This window comes from Phallusia mammillata, chromosome 5 (genome assembly GCF_965637545.1).
Source record: "Phallusia mammillata chromosome 5, kaPhaMamm4.hap1.1, whole genome shotgun sequence".
Lineage (NCBI taxonomy): Eukaryota > Metazoa > Chordata > Ascidiacea > Phlebobranchia > Ascidiidae > Phallusia > Phallusia mammillata.
The window spans coordinates 12427937-12450437 of NC_137256.1; the positions used below are offsets into that span (position 1 = coordinate 12427937).

The following is a 22501-nucleotide window of genomic DNA, read 5'->3' on the forward strand; positions in this document are numbered from 1 at the left end:
GAATTGCGCATAACAATGATCCAAATCTGACATCACAGACAAGACAAAAACATTACAATTGTGCGCGAACAATTGCATTTTTGTTAGTTGTCATGCAATAAAGCCTATTGTTTACAATGGAGACGGTCGATTCTCACTTAATTTTGATTTAAACTTATTCAGCCTCACGGACCCCAGTTTGAGAACCGCAGCGTTAACCTTTTTTACGATCCAAACACTTCTATTATGAAATAAATTTCGAAAATTCGAAAGTGACACGCACGGCGACATGAGAAAACTTTATACGATACTCTGATCCTTGTCAATTAACTTTCTGCGAAGGATTCTGTTCAGTTTTTAGGCTAAGCTCACTGCTCATACTATCCTTGAAACAATAAGCACATATATCAGTGGTCGCCAACCTTTACCACTCTAAAAGCCATTCGCACCAATTTTACTCAGAAAAAAAAACACTGTAAGCCACAAAGACCTTTTCAAATTTGAAATAAAATGCCACTGTAAAAACGTTTTTATTGTCTCCCGACATTCGACTTTTTGTTGTTATATAGTTCCCTTGCATTTGAGGTACACAGTTACAGCAAATGAAACTTCCCACGTTTCCACGTAGCAGTGATGGGGAGACTCGAGTCAGTGACTCGACTCGAGTCCGACTCGAGTCAGTGACTCGACTCGAGTCCGACTCGAGTCACCTTTTCAAAAGACTCGACTTGACTCGAGTCTTAGTTGTGAAAAGACTCGACTTGACTTGGACTCGTCTTAGTAGAGACTCGGACTCGGACTCGTTATTTCATCAACAAAACGGAAATTTCTTACAACTTAATAGATAACCTGTTCAGTTGGCTTCAACCAAACAACAGCAGCAATTTACTGTGCGATGCGCAGTTATTTTTGCTTAATTTTAACGTACGAAGTCGCTGCTACATTTTGCTAAACTTTCTTACGCTGACATTAAGCGTTGTACTAATTGCTTGGGTTTTAGGGTAATCGAATGCAGTACATGCCAAGGCCAAGTATTCGCTTTTAAGCGCTTATATTACTGAACAAACGCTCTAGTGCATGCAGTAAAATATGAATTTTCGGTTTTCAAAAACTCCTATGAACATGTTAACGTTCTTTTCCACACTGTTTAATAAGTGTCAATTAACAGGTTTTATTAAAGTTAACCCTACTCTAAGAAAGGGACCTTAATAGGATTTGTTGATTGTAATGAAGCGGTGTCCGTTTTAAGTTAAAAAGGGCGCGATGAACCATTCAAATAGATTAACTATCTTTTTTCAAAAACTTTTTGTGACTTGCCTTGACTCGAACTGCTAATGACTTGACTCGACTTGAGACTCGAACCGCTAATGACTCGACTCGAATCCCTTCTGACTCGACTTGACTTGGGACTCGAACCCCTACTGACTTGACTTGACTTGAGACTCGACTGATGGGACTCGTTACCCAACCCTGCCACGTAGCATCGAATGCTGTGGTTTCTTGAGACGCGGGTTTTTATTTGCGTATTGCTAGACAACTAGTAACAAACAGGTATTGTTACGTGCACACACACACTGCAAAACGAAAAAGTAACCGTGTGCGTTAACCTGCGCGCCGCCAGTTTACCTCTTTACGTTTCATTGTATAGACGCGGTTGTAGTTTACTGGAAACTTTCTCTGTTGGTACATGGATTTCATAGTAAATATAATTTTTGTTCTTAAATTCCTGACTTTTAAGTACTTTTTAACATTTCTCCCTGACGCCGATTTAAACACTAAATTCCCTGACATGTCAGGGAAAATCCGGACGTATGGCAACCCTATTTTATAGCTCATGCCAGTATGGCGGGCAAAGACTTAAATGCTACCCTCAAACAAACAAACAAAATTTATGTATTCTTGCCAAAACTACAAAGTCAAGGGTTTAATGGCCGATTATATAACATAATTCAAAGTTTGTTTGTGCACTACACGGATATGTTTCTATTTTCCACATGGATTTGGACATTAACAGTCTTAATTTCTCGAACTTGTGCCAAGTTTGAAGAAGCTGGATCCTTAAAAAAACAAAAGTAGGCAGGCAGTGGGTTTATTGCAAAAGATAAGCAAATCATTGGATAGAAATAATTTGATCATTCAGTTTCTGGCTTCATTCCACCGAAAACCTCGTCAGGAATCACTTTCTCTTGAATAACGGGAGCAGCTGAAACAATTTAAAATTGCCACGTTGTACGCATTTGTTCACCAGGTATAAAAGTATCCAAATTAAAACTTATCAGATGGGAATACAATATTACACCAGCTAGAATAAACTTACCTTCCTCTTCATCATCGCTTTCGTCGTCAATTGTTATTTCATCGGGATTTTGAACCTGGCTAATTTCAGTGATATCTTCAGGCTTTTTATCGCTTCTGTAAATAAGTACGTACTTTGACTTGAGAACATTCCCGACTCAAGGAATTGATATGTTTAAATGTAACAAGTTGTTTTACCTCACAAATAGAATGTTCTGTTTCGGTTTTGTGTCGTCCATTTGTGCTCGGGCAGCAGCCTTTTGTTCAAGCAATTTCATTCCGTCGTTTTCGTTGCCCGGGGCCAAGTCTGATGCAGTTCCTGTAACAAACAAAATGCAACATTCAATTACACAAAATATTAATAATTGCAATTTTCAAGAAATGTTCTGCCACCTAACATCAGTTACCCTTTGGAAATTTTATCAATTGCCATTACTATTTACCTGTTAATCCACTTGCGGATGCTAACATCTGGGCAGACATGTAGTTGACCTGAAAAATAACATGAGTAAAAAATGCAAAATTCGTTTAGTCGCATTTTGTTACCTTGGTGTTGTAAGTTGCCTGCACACTTCTCTTGATCCGCAACATTTCTCGAACAGTGTCCTCGTTTCCGTGTGAGATCTCAAACTTCTTCCAAGCCTCCCAGAAGTTAGCAGAAGTCTGTGAGCAAAAATGGTTGTTTAGAAGTTGTAATCTGGTAAGTTGGGATTTTCGGATTATATTGTTTGTTTTGTTTGATGTAAAGTTTGGAAAACGCAACATTCTAAACAACCAGATAAAGTTTGGAAAACAACAACATTCTAAGTTGAACTGATAATATTGTAGTCGTTGACTTTTCCTTTATGATGCACTGAATGAACCAAATTGGGTTCGAAACGAAACCGATTAAACCAACTAAATAGTTTGTGACGTCCCGAAAATTCGTAATCGCATAAGTTTTGCTGCCAGACGCTGCCAGACAAACATCAGTATTACTATCACATGATAGTTGTATCACATTATGATGTTGTCTTGGTCATCGTAGTCCTTAAAATCTTTTGTTATGATGTGGACAAAGGAATAATCCTTCAATGAATAGTTGATGTGATGTTAGATCTTACAGGTTGGAAACTCTGTGATACGTCATTAGGCGGAAAAGACACACAATGCGCGAAGTGGTATGCGCAAAACATTCGTTTTCGGCCGAAAATTAAATCGAAACTGAATTTTCGGAACTGCAGATTCGGCTGAACAAATTCGGTAAACTAAAGCTCATAAAAACAACATTTTTGCAAATTTACTCACTCTAGGGTCGCACATCTGCGAGCAGTGAGCATAGATTGCTCTTGCGCGATCAATTTCGCCCAATTTCTTCTCCAGATCGGCAAAGCGGATGCAGAAATCTCGTGCGTGTTGATCAGGAAGCATCTCGACCGCTTTCTGGTGACACAAAATATACATGTAACCAAAGTTAGAAAGATTTTTGATTAAAAACACATGGTTGCTTTCGCACTAACGTTACCTCGTAAATCGGTCGAGTGTGTGTGACGCCGTACAGTTCAGCGGCTCGCCGTATGTAGATGTTAAAAAGTTCGTGCCTACAGATGAGAAGACAGAGTTATTTTCAAAGCGCAAAAACATATGAAAACACAAATAAAGCGCAATGTTTTTAACACAAGATGTGGTAGAATGCCAATCGCGAAGTTGACCAAAGAAAAAAGGATTGGATTTGTTTCATCATTTTTGATAAGGATTCAATTTTTTGCAAATCTTGCGGCTATCATAAAGCATATGTTTAATTTACATTATACAAAGCGCTAAAATCTCTTCAAAATGCGCAGTAAGTAAACAACTTTGGCAGTTGCACTCCTGGGCAGAGTTGTGAACAGGTCTAAATCCGACCCGAACCCTAGTATACAAGCCCAAAACCCCGCCCAACACAAACACCGAATTAGGCCTGGAAGATAGTGAAACTGCAGCACAGATAAGGCTGAGTATGAAGTCAAGCCTAAACCATGTCCGTATATGTCAGACTCGAATCCCACTAAAAAAGCTCAGTGTGGTTTAGCACTCTGCCTGCATCATTTACTTACTTTTGTTCAGGCAACACAGCTTTTGTAGCGCGATCGTATACTGCCATCGCGTGGCGAGACAATCCGTGGTCTTCCTCCAACTTTGCGTAAAGCAGGTAGAGATCTAACAATGAATGATGCATTTAACAAGTAGGAAACTTAGTGACAAATCTACTTACTTTTCGCATATTTTGACGGACAATGTTCAAGCGCTTGTTCAAACAGGTCACGTGCTCGTTCCAGTTTCTTTCCTCCGTATCGTTTAATAAACTTTGTGAGGTAAGTATTCCAAATGTCATAGACGTTTGGCCACTTGAACATAGCTACACCACGCTCGTATGCCTGGTTTCAAAAACACAATAGGACGTTGTTTTTTGCGAACATAATGTCATCGGTTTTGTTATTGTTCGAAGCCACATACCTTGAATGCATCTTCAAAGTAGTTGCTTTCTTCGAGAAACATTCCATAGTTAATTACAATTTGCGGAGTAGCGATACGCAGATCGAGAATTTTGTCATACACCGCCTTACAGGTCTGTAAAAGGAAATGTGCTGTTAATTGGGCTGTCTAAGTGCTGTATTGGTGCTAACCCAAATCCTAAATATGTTATCCTACCGAATTGTGTTTTGCAATTAGTTTAAAGGAAGTTTGTTTGACGGAGTGATCCAAAAATTTACATAAACTATCGAAAATCGTGCAACAGCAACATAAAATTTGAATGCAATAGGAAGTTCAAACGATGTTGCAAGTATAACTTCTTTTAACTAAAACCTTGTCAAGCGCGGTTAAAACGTACTCCGAACGGACTCGCTTGTTTCAGTCAACTTGCAATATTTGTCTTTACTGGCGCGAAAACTAGATATTTTTTCGTGTTCGAAGCAATTTTTATAAAAAGGGTCGACCGGTACGTATATTACGTGTTTCCAACCTTAAAGGTTCCAAAACTTTCTTCCAGGTCAGCATACATCGACCACAGTTTGAGTGAGCGGTACACTCGGTTTTGCACCGGCTCGGATTGATCGAAGTAACCCGCTCTGCGTGTAGGAAGGGCAGTAGCTCGTTTCATCAGATTTAATGCAGCATCGTAATTTTCATGCCTAAAACCGACAGTATATGCTAAAAGTGAAAGATCAACAGCCGCTAACAATACTTAAAGAGTAACCTTTGTAATTTACTTTACTGCAATACAAAATTAAAACATGTATATAGTGTACTTCAGTTTTGCTTAACTTGGTTGTCGCAAAGCATTTTTGAGGGAGTCGCGAGCTGATTCCATCCGCATTGAAAAAAAAATGTAAACATGCACCAAACCTTGCACGTGAGTTTTTTATTTATTGACAACACTCAAATTATTTGTGGCGCGAGAGTATGTGTCTCTGTAAGGGTGCTTGACTTTTTTAACATCGAAGTAGGAACAAACAGCGAATAAAAGTTCATGATGACATGAAGCTTCATCCGAACACAACTAGAGTTTTGACAGTTAGGGTTTACAGTAAAAAAGTAGTTGTCACATCGACTTTTGGTTGTAAATAATGCATATACATGTTACAACTTATATAAGGCAAGAAAGGGAGATTTTGCTTTATCACCTTCAACAAAAGGTCTGCTAAAACTGGCTTTTGCTGAAAGAAATCAAGAATTAGATGATACAAGCTAACAACTGAACGAAGGGAGCTGGCTGGTTCTTATAGGCCAAGTACGATAGCTTAAAAGAGAGATTGTATTTAATTGTTAACTTCAAAAGCACAGTTAACTTCAATATCTTTGCCCACCTTATTTCCATTTCTGCCCATTCGCACCAAACAGATGAAAGGTCGTCAACTGCTTTGAACGGGACAACAGTAGCTTTACCGAATATCGTTCGCGCCTGTAATGAAAAAATAGCAAGTGTAGTTGCATGAATCTCGTGGGCATCGCTGTTTTGAATGCTTGGTCAAGTTCTAAATAACACCGCAGAACCATTATTGGCAGACTATATCTTGTAAACGTTATCACTTTTTGGGAGTAAATATTAGGGCGACCAATCTGGACGTTCGGTTAAACTGAATACCTTCACTTTTACGAGACAATTTACAATGAGACTTGAAATAACAATTGTGTAATAATATCCCAACAAAATGCAACAAAAGTACACTATTTACGTCATCGATCTGGTCGTTTTCTTCGTAAAACTTTGCAAACGCAACCCATAGAGTGTACATTTTCCCCACACATTTCATCACGTCCACTGTCTGTATTGCTTCCGTGTATGTGTTAATAATTTCTCGGGGTTGATCTAAACAGAAGTAGATAGGAAACAGAAAAAGACAGGTAGAGATGCAAATACTAAAATTCTAGATTTTCGAAAAACACTCTGGTCAAAGATTATATTTGGCCAAAATGTTGAGGCCCACCGAAACTTCAATGAATCATAGTAGTAACACACATTCTACGCCTGGATCAAGTTGTTCAAGGTCAAACAATCAAATGCAACAAACCTTTGTAAAGTTCGACACGTTTTAACCACTCATGTACATTGTGTGGGTTTTGTCGGAGAAGAACGCTGTTTAATAGAAGAGGTCTTCTGTCCATCAAATACTCGAAGCGGGCAAGCCGTAACTCGATATCAATGTCATCTGAAATAACATAATATCATAACGCTCGTGGCATTTATTGTTTAAACAGTTCAACTTACTAGTGAGCCCAAAAAAATGCATGTGCTTATTTTCATAAAAAAGGTCAAAACTACAAGGAGTATGTTTCACATTGGAGTTACATTCGTGCCTAGCCCAATTTTGAAACCAGGAGTATAGTTTAGAAAGTGTCAAAACTTGTCGGCATGGAGAGAAAATGTTTGAAAGATTCTTGTATTGTAACTACAATTAGTTTTATTTTTCCTCGTTGTATGACGGTCCAGTAAAAGATTCAAGTGTCACTATTATTTTGTATTGGAACTTATATAATGGTTATACAATGCTTTGCGCTTGTTATGAGAAATAATCCTTAATAACCAGCCCACGCGTACGGATTTATAAACTATAAACTCTAACCTTCTTCTGAGTGATCAGCATTTTCGTCAGTCATTTGTTCCATTTTTGAAGTGATAACTGACTCTTCAAACTGTGCATACGCATCAAAGACTTGCGTAAAATCCCGAACTGTTGTCACAGTTTCAATGGCTTCCTCGTAGATATCACGAGCCTAATTGAAACAATTGTAACTAGAAGGGTGGCTTTCTGATATACTTCCATTTTATATATTCTATACGATATTTACCCAATTTACTATACACATCATTTGATCTACACATATGATTGTTTTTGTAAACAAAAACTAATGGATCCCCACACGCATGTTTGTGCGGATTTACGGTAAACAAATGTTGCGGTGATTTTTAGATTCTTAAGGACAAAAAAAACAGCTGATTTCTAATCACCGAAAAGACTGTCTCTTAAAACGTCTGTCCGGACGTCAAGCTGATCCCTCCCGCTCTGCACTAAACTGTTTTAATCGTAAACCAGTAAATGACTCCCTTGGGACGACTTCTGTCTGACTGACAGTGTACACAAACTATGGGCTGTGAAAGTCATTATTTGGCCGATTAAGACAAATTTTTGAATACTAAACGAGTAAACTACTGCAAACAATTGCTTGAAATTTCAGCACATTAGGCCTTCTATGTCTGGCCTAAAACCAAAAAAGATTATTTCAGGATTTAAGGGGTGACGATTATTTCGGGGTTAAAGGGGTAAAAAATGGGTAAATCCAACAAAAAATTGGAAAATTATTTAGAATACCTTATCATTGCACCAACCAACAAAGCAGGAAACTCTTAGATCATGTACTTTCCAACCAACAAAGCATGAAACTCTTAGATCATGTACTTTAGTCAGTAGGGATGTGCCAAAACTGCAAATGTTCTGTTTGGTCGAGCACCGAGCATCTCCTGTTAATGCTCGGTGCTCGGCCGAACACGCTCGGTGCATTGTGACGTCACTAAAAAAATCCCCTTTCTACGTTTTAGCTCTACAAGGTCTCTTACGTCACCAGCGGTGTATTAAGCTGTACATGCCCGCGGAGTACGCGTTTTTCCTCCATCTAATACATTAAAAAAATCCTTTGTTTTTTGTTCATAGACACCCTTTAGAAGCAGGACATGAATATGCAAATTTAATGTTCGGGTCAGTTTGTGCAACTGCTCGGCCGAGCACCGAGCATTGAAAACAGCGATGCTCGGTACCGAGTACTCGGGTTCTAGCTCGGCTCGGCCCATCCCTATTAGTCAGTACAGCCGTTTTCAAACTTTTACGTTTTGGGGGCTTGTGGGTGAACCGCTGGGTCATTTGGGGTCAAACTTTAAGAGGATCAGGTTTTAAACAATAGCTAACATCTGTGTAAATTTGAATAAATTTAAAGCACTCTTTCTTGACCAAACGCGTTTGACAAACCAGCGTTAGACAGAAACAAATATTTCGGGGTTTAAGGGGTAAAAATGGGTAAATCCTGTTAAAAGTTAGAAAAATCTTTAAAAGTTCCAACAGAGCACATAACTCCTAGATGATGTACTTTAGTCAGTACAGCCGTTTTTAAAATTTTATGTTTTGGGGGCCTGCAGGTGGACCGCTGGGTCATTCGGGGTCAAACTTTAGGAGGATCAAATTGGGATTAATATGTAACATCTGTCCAAATTTTAATAAATTTGGAGCACTCTTTCTTGACCAAATGCGTTTAACAAACTAGCGTTAGACAGAAAAAAGAAAAAAAAATACCCCCTTCATAGAAGGGGACCCATAATAAATGAGTTGCTTGAGTGTTTCGTTCGAAATTGTGCTTGCTGAAAAAATCCATTTAATTGACATCACTTCGACCAAGTGAGCTCAAATACGTTGTATCAACACAATTTAAAAACTCTACAGCCCTACAACAAACGAGTACCCGTTCAAACAATCCACTCCTTGTGAAATAATCGGCAAGAGAGCACCAGAGTTGGCCAAGTTGGTCGGTGAACCGTTTTAATCCACCACGGATAATTGCTTCAACGTTTAACGAATGAACCTTGTCTGGGTTTTTGGAAATAAGAGTGCACAGTTGATGCCAAAGTGCATGATTCGATTTTGCACGCTAATGAAAAAACAGTGTTTTGTAAATTTGGGGAGTGACTAAGCACTGGAGTGCAACCTATAATTTTTAGGCACCTACTTTGGATATAAAATTTTCGTCATTAACAATGTCCGCCAGCTTCTGGCAGGCCTCATCAAGGCGATCAATAGTAATTAAATAGTCGATGTAATCTTCTGCATTCTCCGGAAGCAACTACAAAAAGATTTTGCTTGTAAGGGAGTATTTTTTAGCTTCCTTAAAAATTCTCAATAAAATCAAATTCTGACATGTGCCTACATTATGGATATTAGGACTGGCAAACAATTTATTGGAAACAGTACATTTATTGCAACAACTTACTTTTAGCATGCGCCTGAAGACACGGACAGCAGTTTCATGGACTGGGTATTGTTTCACAAAGCTGATATACAAAGGCCAAATACGGTAATGTTGAGTGATTGGTAACGCGCGAAGTGCACGGTCAAAAGTTCTCCTGGTTCTGGTAATCTTCTTTTGCCCAACAAGAAACTTGCAATAATCAATCCAGATTCTAGGCATCTGAGGTAAAAAAAAAAATGCAAAACTCGTTCAAGATCAGTTAAAATTAGAGCAATTCTCTATTTTATGCTTTTAATGTTGAATCAAACTTAATCAGGTGTTATATGTTATGGGTTTTGAATCGATATGAAGGTATTTTGTTCTTTGTTTGGAGTTGTATCATTCAAAACAGAAAAAGTAGGATTACAAATTGACCATTTCCACAAAGTTTTGAACTTTGAAAGTTTTGAATAAGCCAAGAGCAACCAAATTAATTTTAGTTGTTGATAAATGTAGCCATGCAATAAATGCATTCCGAATAATATGATTCTCACCTTGTGCATGAAAACAAGCGCACGTTCATGGGCATTATTGACATCTTCAAACAGTGGGTTGCTTATGCACTGTCCCTTCACTTGGTTGCGTCGCAGTCGAAGATAGTTGTACCACAATTTGTAGCTGCCAGGTAGTTCTTTTAGGGCTCGCTCAAACACCATGTTAACCTGCCAATCACATTTCACCTAACTTACCATGTAAAAAAGCTAAAAGCACAACTAAGTCAGACCTGTTTAGCTGGGGATCCTTCTTTGTGTTCAACATATCTTAACCAGCATTTTACAGAATATGGATTGCGCAAAATTTCCTCTTCATATGGTAAATCATTTTCTTCCTGAAATGAAAATAGAAATTAATACATCAAGCAGTTGAAACAAAACTGTAACTACATATGAAACACATGAAAATGGAAAGTAACATGATCCGTTTTGTCATGTTACTATTTCACATAGATTGTTAATAACTTACATTGTTCTACATTTAATCTCATATAAAAATATTGCAGCTTACCCTTACAGGGCATTTAATGAAAGTCTGGCACTGATGGGTTAAACATGGCAATGTACATTTTGGACATTGTTTGTTAATTTGACTGAATTGGTTTGCGACAACTGTTGAGATTATATGGCAAAGTACAGCATTTCACAAACTATGTTACTTTATTGTACAAACACATCTAATTCAAACCTCAATTTATGAGATTTATATATACTCCAAATATGTATAATGCTGAAGTCACACAAGCTATTACCAAAAGACTATTTTTTGATTTGACGTTTTTCCAAAAGTGCCTAAAAATGTAATCTTTTTTGAAGGGACATTTAAATAGGTTGACTTTTTTTACCTGTAATGGTAAAACCTCGATGCTTGTATGATAAGGTGAAAAACCAATAAGGCTATTTGAGTCAATAAAACAGATTTTACAACTAATTCTAAGTATCTATTAGCCGTAAATTCAAAATGTTTTGCAGAAAATAAAGTTTAGTCACATCAATAGTATTAATGTGACTGGCATCAGACAAAAACTCCTAACTAGTTTTAAAAAGTTTATCTTACTATGATGAGCTCTTGATCAGAAGTCATCTTTTTCACTCCAGCAAAGCACACACCATTAACAACCTATTTCCTACAAAATAAACATTGTCAAGCAAAAATGTCCACACATATACAAACTACAAAGAAACAACACATTTTTCATTGCTTTTTCGAATCAATGAAGAATAGTATCGGTTATAATCTAACCGCAGGGTTAATTGGGCAATGTGTGAGTTGCACTGATGAGTGCAGACACCACTCAAGACTTGAAAGAAAACTTGTGCTTTTTTCGAATACAAGTCCCATAATTTTGCAACTTGCGCATTTAACTCATTTTTTGAAATTACCAAAGATGATGTCAGAACTACATCACAAAATTGTTGACAAATGTCAAGGATTTCAATCAGGCTAATGCACACAGTATTTGACAATATGAAACACTGTGCTAAAAGAGAGTTGAGAAAATTGTCATGAGCTGTGATTATAGATTCAAAATCTCTCTGGGAGTCACTTGTGTTGCGTATTTTCTCCAACATATGTGTAAAATGAGACTCAAGTACATCAGCTTGAAGGTAGTACTGCAAATTATCAATAAAGATCTGCATGTGGTTTCTACACTGCCACTGCAGTTGGTCAGCTGCGTTATCAGACCTTGGTGAGTTTACATCACAACCACGATCTGCATCCTGCTGCATTCTCATCTGAATTGACCAAATCCTTTGCAAGGAAGACTGTGTCCGGCGTACTCTTAAGAGAAACTTGAACAACTGGTTGTACTTTTCCAGTAAGGAAGGTTTAAATATTGTGTGTAAGGGCCATTTTACTTTGAAAGACATGCCAAGACGTGCCCAACCATCATCCACTGTGTTAATTTTCACAAATGGACTTGGAGTATCAGATATGGTGTTAGGTTTGACTGTGAGCTGAAACAGTTGAAACGGAAGCTCATCTTCCATTTGTACTTTTGCTGCAGCTCTCATGAATGCAAGTTGCACATCATGCTCTGTTACTCGGGATGGGGGATTTTTTAAAAGTGGGCCAGCCTCTTCAATAAAGACCAGAAAAAGTTCTCCACGTCCAAGCAGGTAAAAATCTTTCAACATGTACAGGTGAGATATTAACTGGGCTCTTTCCACACACAACAGCCATAACTCTTTGGCAACAACAGATCTTATTTTGTCAATGCAAATTTCAAAGTCTTCAATAACAAATTCCTTGGAAAGCTGTAAGGCATGTAAATCAGCCATAAATTCCTTTTCCTTCTCTTGTAATATGCCTTCCAACTTCAAAAATATGTCCTCTGATTTGAGTTCAACAAGTTGGTTGTTTGATCCTGTCACTTCTTCTTTATGGTCACACTCAAACAGATGCAGTGATGAACCAACAAAGCAAATAACATTTGCCACCCTGTTTGGTATGTAAAAAGGCAGAAAATTAAGTCGTACTGCAAACTGGTCCCTGGCATTATCACAAACTAAATCAGTGTCTTTCTTTTTGTTTCCGTCTTTTTTACTTTCACATTCATCTGCAATGTCCATGATAAAAAATTCTTTGTGCCTGTCAATTAAAAGTCCATGTAAAAGCCAGGCTGACAGCTGTTTGTACAAAACCACATGACAATGCTGCAGTATCACCAGCATACAATCTCGAACTCTAGAGTTTCCAGATCTAGTGGCACGGTACAACACATCAAGTATTTGACACCCATGGCTTCTCCGGGACTTTATGGTCAGAATGATATCATAAAGCGCATCAAATAATATGTGGTAGGAGTCTGTTTCATGGTGAATATACATTAGTGACAGATGGTTGTCTTTAAGAATTTCTTTTTCAATGTTCAAAAGTGCTTGTCTGTATTCAGACAAAACATTTTCCAGGCCAACACAAAATGCTTTTATATAACACCCTGGTTTAAGATCACTAACTGTGTCAGCCACATTACCAGGTGCATAAATGGTGGTCATATGGGACTCAATAAATCTTTGAAAATACAGAAATCTTGTTGCCAAATGAAGTAGTCGATTCAAAGCTGTTTCTTCACTTGGTGAAATATGAGGAAGACCTGGAATAACTTCTATCTTTCCCATTGACATTTCCTTGAAAATGTTACCAGGATTTCCACACAGTGCAAATATTAAATCATGCAACATGTTTATTGTTTTTGTTTATATGCTAAGCTAAATATGTTTTGGTCAATAAACAAAATTTATTAGTAAATTAGTTGTTAAAGCTATAAATAATACATCTTCTGGTTTAATAAAATTGGACCAAGTAAAACAACCTTAAACATCACCTTTTCACAATAAGTTCTACACAAACAGTGTAAGATTTGAATCGCATGTTTTACTGTTGTTCTACTTGTTCATTATATCATTCCCAATCGTATCCTCCGCTCAGTAACGTTAAAAACTAGCCAATCAGAATCGAAGTTGATGGCGGCGGAATGGTAATGTGAAATCATGCATGTCCAACGGAAATCATGCGTTAATTTTTCAATTGTTTCCACAACATGTTAAAAAATGCATTATCATTTATCGCGTGGTTTGAATTGTTATAATATCGTTGATGCACTTTAATGAACAAGCGGAACGTTTAAAATGTTAGTTTAGTCGAATAACTTCTAATCTAATATTTCAAAAACAAATTTAATCTGATTTAATACAGAGATACCAGGGTGGTTTTTGATTGCATTGCCAGGACATTTGCTATAGCTAGAAACGGGTGAAGAGAATGTAGTATTTGTAGATAGTTGTAAAATTAAATACTTTTAAAATGAGGCTGACTAACCAAATATTCAAACCCTTGTCATCTAAAATTGATTGGTGTGAACCAAATTACTACTATACACAATTCATTGCAGAACTTTGGAACACAGTAAGTTGTGCTGTAACTACCAACAATGCATCTATTGTACTGCTATCACTTCACATATTTTTATGTCTAAAAATACACACAACCGCTATGGCAAAAATAAAAGGTGTTCATTAATATATCCTTAAAATACATAAACAATTGTAATTGCTATCAATAACAGTTGTGTCAATAACATATTTAAATTAAATCTTATTTTTAATGAAAGGTCAGCAACTTGCCATTGATTGTCCTTCCCATTTATCTTATGTTTCTCTACAAAGATTATTCAGTTAAAGTTCAAAGTTGCAAATATGCCAACATCATTTGGTTGCTGTTGTTAATCACAGGTTGTATATGTTTTGTTCTTTTGTCTTAAAATTCGAATCACAAAGAAAAAAATTTATGACAATTATTGGTTTGGTTATTTGAATGTGTAGGTTTGGGATCAGTTTATTTTCATGCAACTTTGAGTTTGTTTGGACAGTTCATGGATGAAATGGGAATTTTATGGATATGTTGTTCTGTTGCTGCACTGTGGCTACCAAACAATTATCTACCAAGGTGTTGCAATGTCAATAGGTACAACATTGATTGTTTTAAATACAGTTTTTATTCATGGTAAAACAACATGTTTTTAGAGGCATTTATCAATGGACAATACTGGTAATTGCCTGTACTGCTACTATCTTGTCCTTCATCAAACCAGAAATCAACCATTGGTTTCTATTTGCATTTGTGCTACCAGCTATATATGTGCTTGTTACTCAAACCAAAATGTAAGAAGTATTATAAAATTGTGTTTATAAATGATGTGTCTTTTTTCCAGCTTTCCTCTTATGCATAGTTATTTTAGACATGTATTTTTTACATATTTCAGGCTAAGACACAATGAGGATTTTCAGTCTATTGCATATTCTGGGTTGTATTTTTGGATTGCTGCATTGATTTGTTGGTTGATGGATAGATTTCTATGTCCATTTTGGTTGGGTATCAGTTTTCCCTACTTGCATGGATTTTGGTGAGAATACACTTTTGTTTTGTTTTTCAAAGATAGTTTTTAGACAAAAGTGTTGGTATAAAGCATGTGGCTTTTTACGTCCATTTGGGACATCATTTTCATCATTAGATTTGGTATTGTAGATTAGGTTTATCTTACTAATGAATGTCCCAAACTGTTCCAGGACTTTATCCCCATGTTTCAAAAGTTCTGTCTGGTTGGTAATGAAATGATTTTCTTTATTCAGGCACATTTTGATTGCTTTTGGATCATACAAAGCTTGTGTTTGCTACTCCTACTGTTTTGCCCTCAAAAATTGTTCTGTGACACCAGTTTTAACTTTTTACAAAGTTGTTCACTCTTGGAATTGGTGTGGTTTGTGGTTTGTTAACTTTAAATTGACTGAGACAGTTTAAAGCCAAATCAATGTTTTTAGAAATACTGTATTGTTTTAATATGTGTGCATTTTAAATGTTTTTGGCAAAACTTTATCATGTTTTTGTAAAATTTTAGCAGTACTACTTTATCAAAATCTTTGTATCTATCTATTTTAACCTTGTTAGTTAATGATCCACCATTTTGTGTATTTGATGTGTAACCAAGAACACTTCATCACAATTGTGTCTTATTCGTTTTGCTAGTTTTCATTTACACAAGTACTTTAATCATGCATTTTCTATCTCAAAACATGCATTACACTTTTAATATGCAAGTGTTATATATATATATGTTTGTTTCACAGGTACTTTGTGTTCACTTTAGATTTTTTCACATAAAGTTTATCATTTAAATGCAAATCTTTTTTTATTTTTGAAAGCAGACGTTTTATTTGCACTTTGTATTTTTGTTCAAAATAATAATTACCAACATTTTAATGGTACATTTATGTATTGTAGTTGGCACCTTCTATTTAATTTTATTGTTTGACAGTTTATATGATATAATTAAAAATTTAATTAAATTTTTATGTGTAAGGTTTTTATAAAAATGGTTAGAATTATTGTTGCTGAGGAGACCTGTGCTGAATCAATAAGGACATGGCGTAAACAGCAAGAGCCAGTGGTTGGTTTAATTTTGGGAAAGGTAAGGCAATCTGCAATAACATAAATTATGTCCAACCAAGCATTAGATTGAATATGCCTGAAGTATGTATAGGTTATACAGACAAAACAAGTTTTGCGCGATTCACAAACAAAAATAAAATATGGCTGCAGTTGGAATTTACAATTCTATGCAATTAATCGGACTTTTCGTGTATTTGTTGTAATGAAAATATGCATGTCTGAAGTTTTTCAAATAAATTCATTAAAGCATATGTTGAAGCCTGTTTTTGAGTGTATTGAATATGAATGTCTGATTTGTATCTTAAAAAGGTTTGCAATTTATTTCAGACAACCAGTACCAAAGACTACATTATAAAATTTGTTAGATGCCCAGCAAAATCCGAAACAAGTTCTGAAGTCCTCAAGGTAACATAATATTAGCAAACACTGTACTTTGGTATTGATTACTGCATTTTTGTTGTTGCTATGCAGATTGAAGATAACTGGGTTGCTGGGCATGCTGTTGAGGTGAGCCACATTTTACCGGGTGGTATTTCTGTCATTGGTTTGTTTGCTGTTGCTGACCCAAGCTCGGACAAAACCCTTCAATCATCACTAAGACAGGTTGGCCTGACAAATCCTTAATTTCCCCAGTTGAATATAGGTGTACAGTGCAACAACAACAAGTAAAATTTGGACTTGCAGGCCTTGTACTGCACTTACAGCTTTATCAATCATTCATGTCCATACAAATTTCCTACCAGTGAAGGCCCAAAGTTGTGGACTGTTATTCACTTTGACATGACATCTGGAAGGTCCATTTTCAGCAAACAATTTGACATGCTGGACCGTGTTGTAAGTATTTCCTCTTATCTAGTACAAACATGCTGATAAACTGTTAAAACCTTGTCCACATATTTAGAGCTCAGCCAAACCTGTGGATCTAAAGTACCAACAGCCATGCTCCAGATGGTCATTTTTAAATTCTCATGTTGATATTGACATTACTATTCCACTTGCCCCATTGGCCAGTACAAATGTACAGTGCTTACAGGTAGTAGGGTACCTTACATAATGCAATTTAATTACCAATTTATGCTTCTCATTTATGTTGTTTTAGGCTATGGTTTGGCCATTTTGTGATCAAATTTTGAACAGTTCTGTCTTATTAAATGGTGCAATGATGAATGACAGTGATATGGTGGATCCTGAGATAACAGTAAAGAGTGGAAAGGGGCACAAACAAAAACATAAACAGAGTACTCTTGCAAAATGGGGCAAAACGCATTCATGCGAGTTTTTTCTCCATAATGATGTAATTAAGTTAATATATACTACATTTTTGATACAGAAGGCATTGTCTGAAACAACTAAATAAATTTACACAGGACAATGAATCAGACCAAAATGGAATTGATTTATCAAAAGCAAGTCAATGTATTAAATTGTGTGGATCGTTTTACACTTGTGCATATGTACCTTTAAAGACACCTGTGTCTGAAGCCATTGAGGTGAGGTGTTACCTGTACTTGTAGCAAACTTGAAGGTATGCAGAATACTTATCTAAGCAATTGCTGTTCAGGAACTGAAGTTTGATCTTATTCGGTCTGTGTTTCGCCGATGCTCTCTAGTGTGTGAGGAGTTACAAGATCAAAACCGGCAGCTGACTTCACACCAGTGTATGCTTCATTGTTGGTTATTCACATGTGAGTTAATATAATGTACATTTTTTGTATTTTACAGATGTAATGTTTCCAAGGCGTGTAGGCTTTCCCAAACAGAATACAGATGAATTTCAGTTTTCTGAATACCAGTTTCATGCAGAACCATTGGAGGATTGTGTTGCAAGAATACAGGTAATGTTTTTACACTGTTATTCTTTAAAAAATGTTGAATTCATGCTGTTATGTAGGAAACATTTGATGAAGCAATTAGTGTAGATGACATTAACAATGCATTGGAGGAATTTAAACAAGTAAAGTCAACCGAGTCTGTACCAAAACAAGATACACAAGAGATGATTGATAAAGATTCTCAAAGAAAAGATGCTCAGATTGAGAATGGAGAAATGGAGGAGCAAGCTCAGTTTCCGATCCGTAATTACCGTACTTACTTAATTAGTATAAGTAATGTTGGTCATTAACAGCAATAGTCTAAATCTGTGTGTTAAGGCTTAGGCCATTTACTGCTAATTTGCTGGAATCAGACTTGCCATGAGGTGAATACAGCACAATTTTTCTAGCTTTGAAGATAGTTTTTTTGTTAAGTTTGAAGATAAATTCATGTAAACAAAAGTAACGTAAACACTAGTGATGGGACGAGTACCTGGTACTCGGTTTCGATGGTATGGAACGATTTCAGTGGTAGCGATACTCGGAATCGAAATATTTTGTCTCAGTTTTCGATACCAACATGCGAGTACCGAAGGCCGATTTACACCATAAGAATACGGGCAACTTTTGGCCAATATTTGCTTCGGACAGTACAAAATTGGAAAAAAGTCCCGCCAGTTTACGCATGTCTTTTTCGCTATCACGTGGTGATTACATTTTTCGGCATGTGTGTGCGCACGCCTGTACCCCGAGCATGGCGAATAAATTAGCTAGTGATATACAACTAAGTACAACACTACACTTAAGTACTCGGTATCGAAGGTATATACATGTGGTACTCGTACTCGGTATCGGTACTCGCTTCGAAATCTGGTATCGTCCCATCACCAGTAAACACAAGATCATTTAAAACAGTATTTAATTACCATGCTTTTCAGGTGCACTACTGGCTGCTGGGACTGCTGTGCTTGCTGTTGTCTTGTCCTATTTGTCACTGGCAGATTGAACTTTTTCTTGTTTTACATATTTTGTGGTGCAATATGTGGCTTGGGGATTGCAAAGCGTTTTTTTAATGCATGATAAAATTATGTGAAAGTGAAGTTTTCAATTTATGTGTAACTCTATTGTGGACTGAAACAGATATTTTTGGTGATCTTAAGAAAATTTGTTGTGCAGATTAACTCTTAACTGTAAAATATACATGTGTGCACAATGTCTGATGAAAGCAAAACTGTCACAAAAATGTTACACGATTTGCTTGATGAAAGAAACTACAAGGATTTAAAGGAATTCTGCTGTTCAGAAAACAATCAAAACCAAGTGGGAACTTAAACAAAACATAAGCCATTACCGCAGAACCTAATCAGCTTTTAATATTGTCAGGTAGTTGAAAATGGATGGGACATCTTGACAACTTTAATAAATCATTTAAAAGCTAATACGGTTGACGAGCAAAATTTGAAGATATTCCAAGAAGTTTTCATTCATGTTGCAAAAACTTCTAATCCCAAAGAAATCATTTTAGGACTACTGGAACAATTTGACCCCATGATTGTTTTAGACATAGTAGAATTGCTTTTGCCACCATTGAACATAGGTTGGTTCAATTTTAATTCTATTGAACTCCCGAAATACTAGTTGCTTCTATATTTGCAGTTATGGACACTTTAATGCATTCAGACAAAAGCCACCACTGTTATAACCTAAACATGGCATTCTCGTCACTTGTATATTACTGTGAAAGCTTAAATGTTCCAACATATGAACAATTTGATCCACTTGAAGACCAAGCAGAACTTCTTGAAGAGCTTAAAATCGCTAGGTAAGTGAAAACTGTATAACATTGTCAACTCACCCAACACTGATGTATACATTTAAATAGGTACATTGAAAAATGTATAGATCTTGCCAGGTCTGCATTGAAAATTATCAAAGATCAGTTTTCTAGAAACCTAATTCATGCAACTCATTTCAAGGCAGTTAAAGAAGAAGTCATGTTGGTCAGTTGATTTGTACAAGTTATGCTGATAGTGACCACTAACAATACAAACTAGGTTTATGTTGGTTCATTAAAGAACAGTATGTTAAAAACACTTGTTTTAGTTCATCTGCGGGTTGATGGAAAGAATATCTGTCCTTAATGTGGTTCACCATGAAGACAACGAAAGCAACGACACAGGACAAGGTAAAAAATTCAAACCACTAATATTCACACTCTGATAAACTTTATTCCACTTTATCAGAAATGCATGTAGAAAAAGCTGCACAAAATCTTACTTCTATGGCCATAAGTTTGCACCCAGCATGGAGTTTGTGGAAAGATCAAACATGGAAAAGATTTTTACCCAATAATCGACAAATGGTGAAAGAGGAACTTGATAAAATTAGAAATGCCCGTGCATGTTTGCTGTACATTTTGTGTGCAAGTTGTAGTTTTCAAGATCAACTACCCCAGGTAAAAGTAACAGGTTAAAATAACAACTGTGAACAAATTTTGGGGTTTTACTGTTTCATTTGTTGGGGGAGGGACTAAAATTGAAGTCTTTTACTATTTGCACAAAGAAGAATTATTTTTTTTAGATTATGAATGTACAGTTTGCATTTTCATGTTGCATCTCTGCCATCTTAACCTTTCTAAAAGCAACTAATCCTACCAAAGTTCACAAAGGCAAGTAGATTTTATGTATTGACTATGCTCCAACAGACTCCTAAAGTTAAGGTTGCCATACAGTTTATTTTTTAAGGTTTGTCCACATTTTGATAAAGGTCTTGAGAACATGATTGCCATTAATCCGAGAGAACAGCCTTATTTTCGAATTTCATCCCGTGATTTGACTAGTATATGTAAAATAAAATATTTTTAACATTGATGTTTAAATCTGTATATTTCTGTACATCCAGTTGTTTGTTTATGGAAGGGAAATCATATTTTTAGGTTTCAATCGATAGCAACCCTGCCTACAGAGTACTTAAATATTGCAGGACTTACTATTTGCCGGTTTGTGACAAACAGACTGGAACCTCTAAGCCTTCAAAGCAGTTACCTTACCCAGGAGTTAAAGATCGTTCATATTCAACATCCTGCCAGAAGTTTATTGGAAGCGGCGGTTTCCATAGCCACGCAGTGTCCGTCGAAAACCCTGCGTCAAAGATCGGCGCAGTTTCTAACCAAGTAGGCTACGTTTTTCACATTGCGCAAAAACAGTTTAGGTTGAAATGTTTTCCAGTAACAGTAGTTGTTTGTTCGTAGGTTTGTCAACAAGTTCGCCTGGTCCGATCGCTTTCATCTCGTTTTTTACTTAATTAACACTGTGGAACATAGCGGCGTTGTCGGTCACATGACTGTCTACTTCAAAGATAAACTTGCCGAAATTTTGCAGGTAGGCAAAAAATGCCCCAAAACCACGGGACGTTTTCTTTGCAATAGCAATTGTCTCTTTCAGGGTGAACCACCGTTGGGATCTCACGTATTTCTAAAGCCCAGCAACTTTGAGAAACTCCTCAGAAAATGTATAGCTCTGCCGCAAGGTTCAGAAACCGATTTATTATCAGAGTATGATCGAATAATGGCTTCTCTCAACCTTCTTCGGTTTTTATTTCTACGAGACACAAACAACAAGGTATTATCGGTAATCCATTACCCAAATGTTAAACAAGTTTTTATTGTCCGTTTTTGTGTTTCACGTCGTCAACAATTGTTATTAAATGTTGAATGGTTGCATAAAAGACTTTAATTTTAGTAATTTTATTGCTTAGCTTTGATTAAATGACTACTTGTAAAAAAAAGACGTGAAAACTGTTGAAAGCCTCGAAGCCCACGCCAATCATGCTTCATTTTAGACGGGAATTTGGGAACAAGTCCCCACCATAGAGATTCAGTTCCTCAACTTGTTGCGAACTGATATTAATCTTTCCAGAATGCACTTTCGAGAAGAGTTGAAAAAACAATCCCTTCCAGTTAAAGGTAAACGAACTTTTTCGCAAATAGGCACCACAAATAACTGTAGTCGTTACGCCAACATGTTAGCAATACAATTTCCAGTATGCACATCTGGTTGGTTAGTGTGCTTGGCAGGTCCAAATAAGTTTGCAAGCTCACCAAACCTAAAAGTTACGGTTTCAGGTGCAAGGGAAATGATTTTAATGGCTTATTATTTTTTTCTTGTTTAAATGTATACATTACAGGTGAACAGGCTCCAACTCCAGAGTTTACGATTAACGGTGTAAGTCTACCATCCTTGCCACCGAAACATCGCGTACAAGTACGTTTCAATATCTGTTAAGATTAGATATATATTTTTTGCCAACATGTCTTCCTTTTGTTTTTAGATGCTGCAAAGTGCTATACACAGCTTCGACATGATGCAAACGGTCTGCATCCGGGTACAGGAGATTATGGATAAGAAACCGACGGAATTGCAAACCGCCCCCTAACTTTCAAAATATGCGATACTAACTGT

The 22501-nt window shown here is 36.6% G+C and overlaps 5 protein-coding genes across 8 annotated transcripts; 3 read left to right on the forward strand and 2 right to left on the reverse strand.

Moving 5' to 3' along the window:
• Nucleotides 1-1856: 1856 nt before the first annotated feature.
• LOC145229342 (pre-mRNA-splicing factor SYF1-like) lies at nt 1857-11426 on the reverse strand. Its single transcript, XM_080094666.1, has 21 exons — nt 11338-11426; nt 10511-10615; nt 10281-10448; nt 9769-9966; nt 9508-9621; nt 9244-9429; nt 7359-7509; nt 6807-6944; nt 6471-6604; nt 6102-6196; nt 5258-5426; nt 4750-4863; nt 4508-4670; nt 4350-4452; nt 3779-3854; nt 3562-3696; nt 2821-2937; nt 2718-2766; nt 2473-2593; nt 2297-2391; nt 1857-2182 (listed from the first exon to the last, which is right to left on the reverse strand). Exons 1-21 carry the CDS (start codon nt 11362-11364, stop codon nt 2112-2114), a joined length of 2529 nt encoding a protein of 842 aa, XP_079950792.1. The 5' UTR covers nt 11365-11426; the 3' UTR covers nt 1857-2111.
• Nucleotides 11337-13493, reverse strand: LOC145229343 (gamma-tubulin complex component 4-like). The gene has a single exon (XM_080094667.1). It carries the CDS (start codon nt 13464-13466, stop codon nt 11454-11456), a length of 2013 nt encoding a protein of 670 aa, XP_079950793.1. The 5' UTR covers nt 13467-13493; the 3' UTR covers nt 11337-11453.
• A 340-nt stretch (nt 13494-13833) lies between these two features.
• Nucleotides 13834-16095, forward strand: LOC145228274 (alkaline ceramidase 2-like). 2 transcript variants are annotated; one of them, XM_080093278.1, is made up of 6 exons: nt 13836-14190; nt 14396-14516; nt 14607-14748; nt 14808-14945; nt 15047-15187; nt 15414-16095. In XM_080093278.1, exons 1-6 carry the CDS (start codon nt 14089-14091, stop codon nt 15580-15582), a joined length of 813 nt encoding a protein of 270 aa, XP_079949404.1. In that variant the 5' UTR covers nt 13836-14088; the 3' UTR covers nt 15583-16095. The 2 variants fall into 2 exon arrangements, with proteins under 2 accessions (XP_079949405.1, XP_079949404.1); XM_080093279.1 differs by lacking the exon at nt 14808-14945 and having other exon boundaries at nt 13834-14190.
• LOC145228273 (protein odr-4 homolog) lies at nt 16087-19218 on the forward strand. Of its 2 annotated transcripts, none has more exons than XM_080093276.1 (11): nt 16087-16249; nt 16558-16635; nt 16702-16833; nt 16915-17064; nt 17132-17263; nt 17330-17524; nt 17598-17720; nt 17792-17888; nt 17953-18065; nt 18122-18314; nt 18980-19218. In XM_080093276.1, the coding sequence occupies exons 1-11, from the start codon at nt 16133-16135 to the stop codon at nt 19045-19047; spliced, it is 1398 nt and encodes a 465-aa protein (XP_079949402.1). In that variant the 5' UTR covers nt 16087-16132; the 3' UTR covers nt 19048-19218. The 2 variants fall into 2 exon arrangements, with proteins under 2 accessions (XP_079949402.1, XP_079949403.1); XM_080093277.1 differs by having other exon boundaries at nt 16091-16249; nt 18122-18305.
• A 35-nt stretch (nt 19219-19253) lies between these two features.
• LOC145228272 (glomulin-like) lies at nt 19254-22475 on the forward strand. 2 transcript variants are annotated; one of them, XM_080093274.1, is made up of 13 exons: nt 19254-19361; nt 19425-19638; nt 19698-19863; nt 19924-20041; nt 20145-20226; nt 20285-20496; nt 20622-20709; nt 21024-21213; nt 21292-21421; nt 21485-21661; nt 21882-22005; nt 22227-22303; nt 22371-22475. In XM_080093274.1, exons 1-13 carry the CDS (start codon nt 19254-19256, stop codon nt 22473-22475), a joined length of 1791 nt encoding a protein of 596 aa, XP_079949400.1. The 2 variants fall into 2 exon arrangements, with proteins under 2 accessions (XP_079949400.1, XP_079949401.1); XM_080093275.1 differs by having other exon boundaries at nt 20285-20403.
• Nucleotides 22476-22501: the final 26 nt, after the last annotated feature.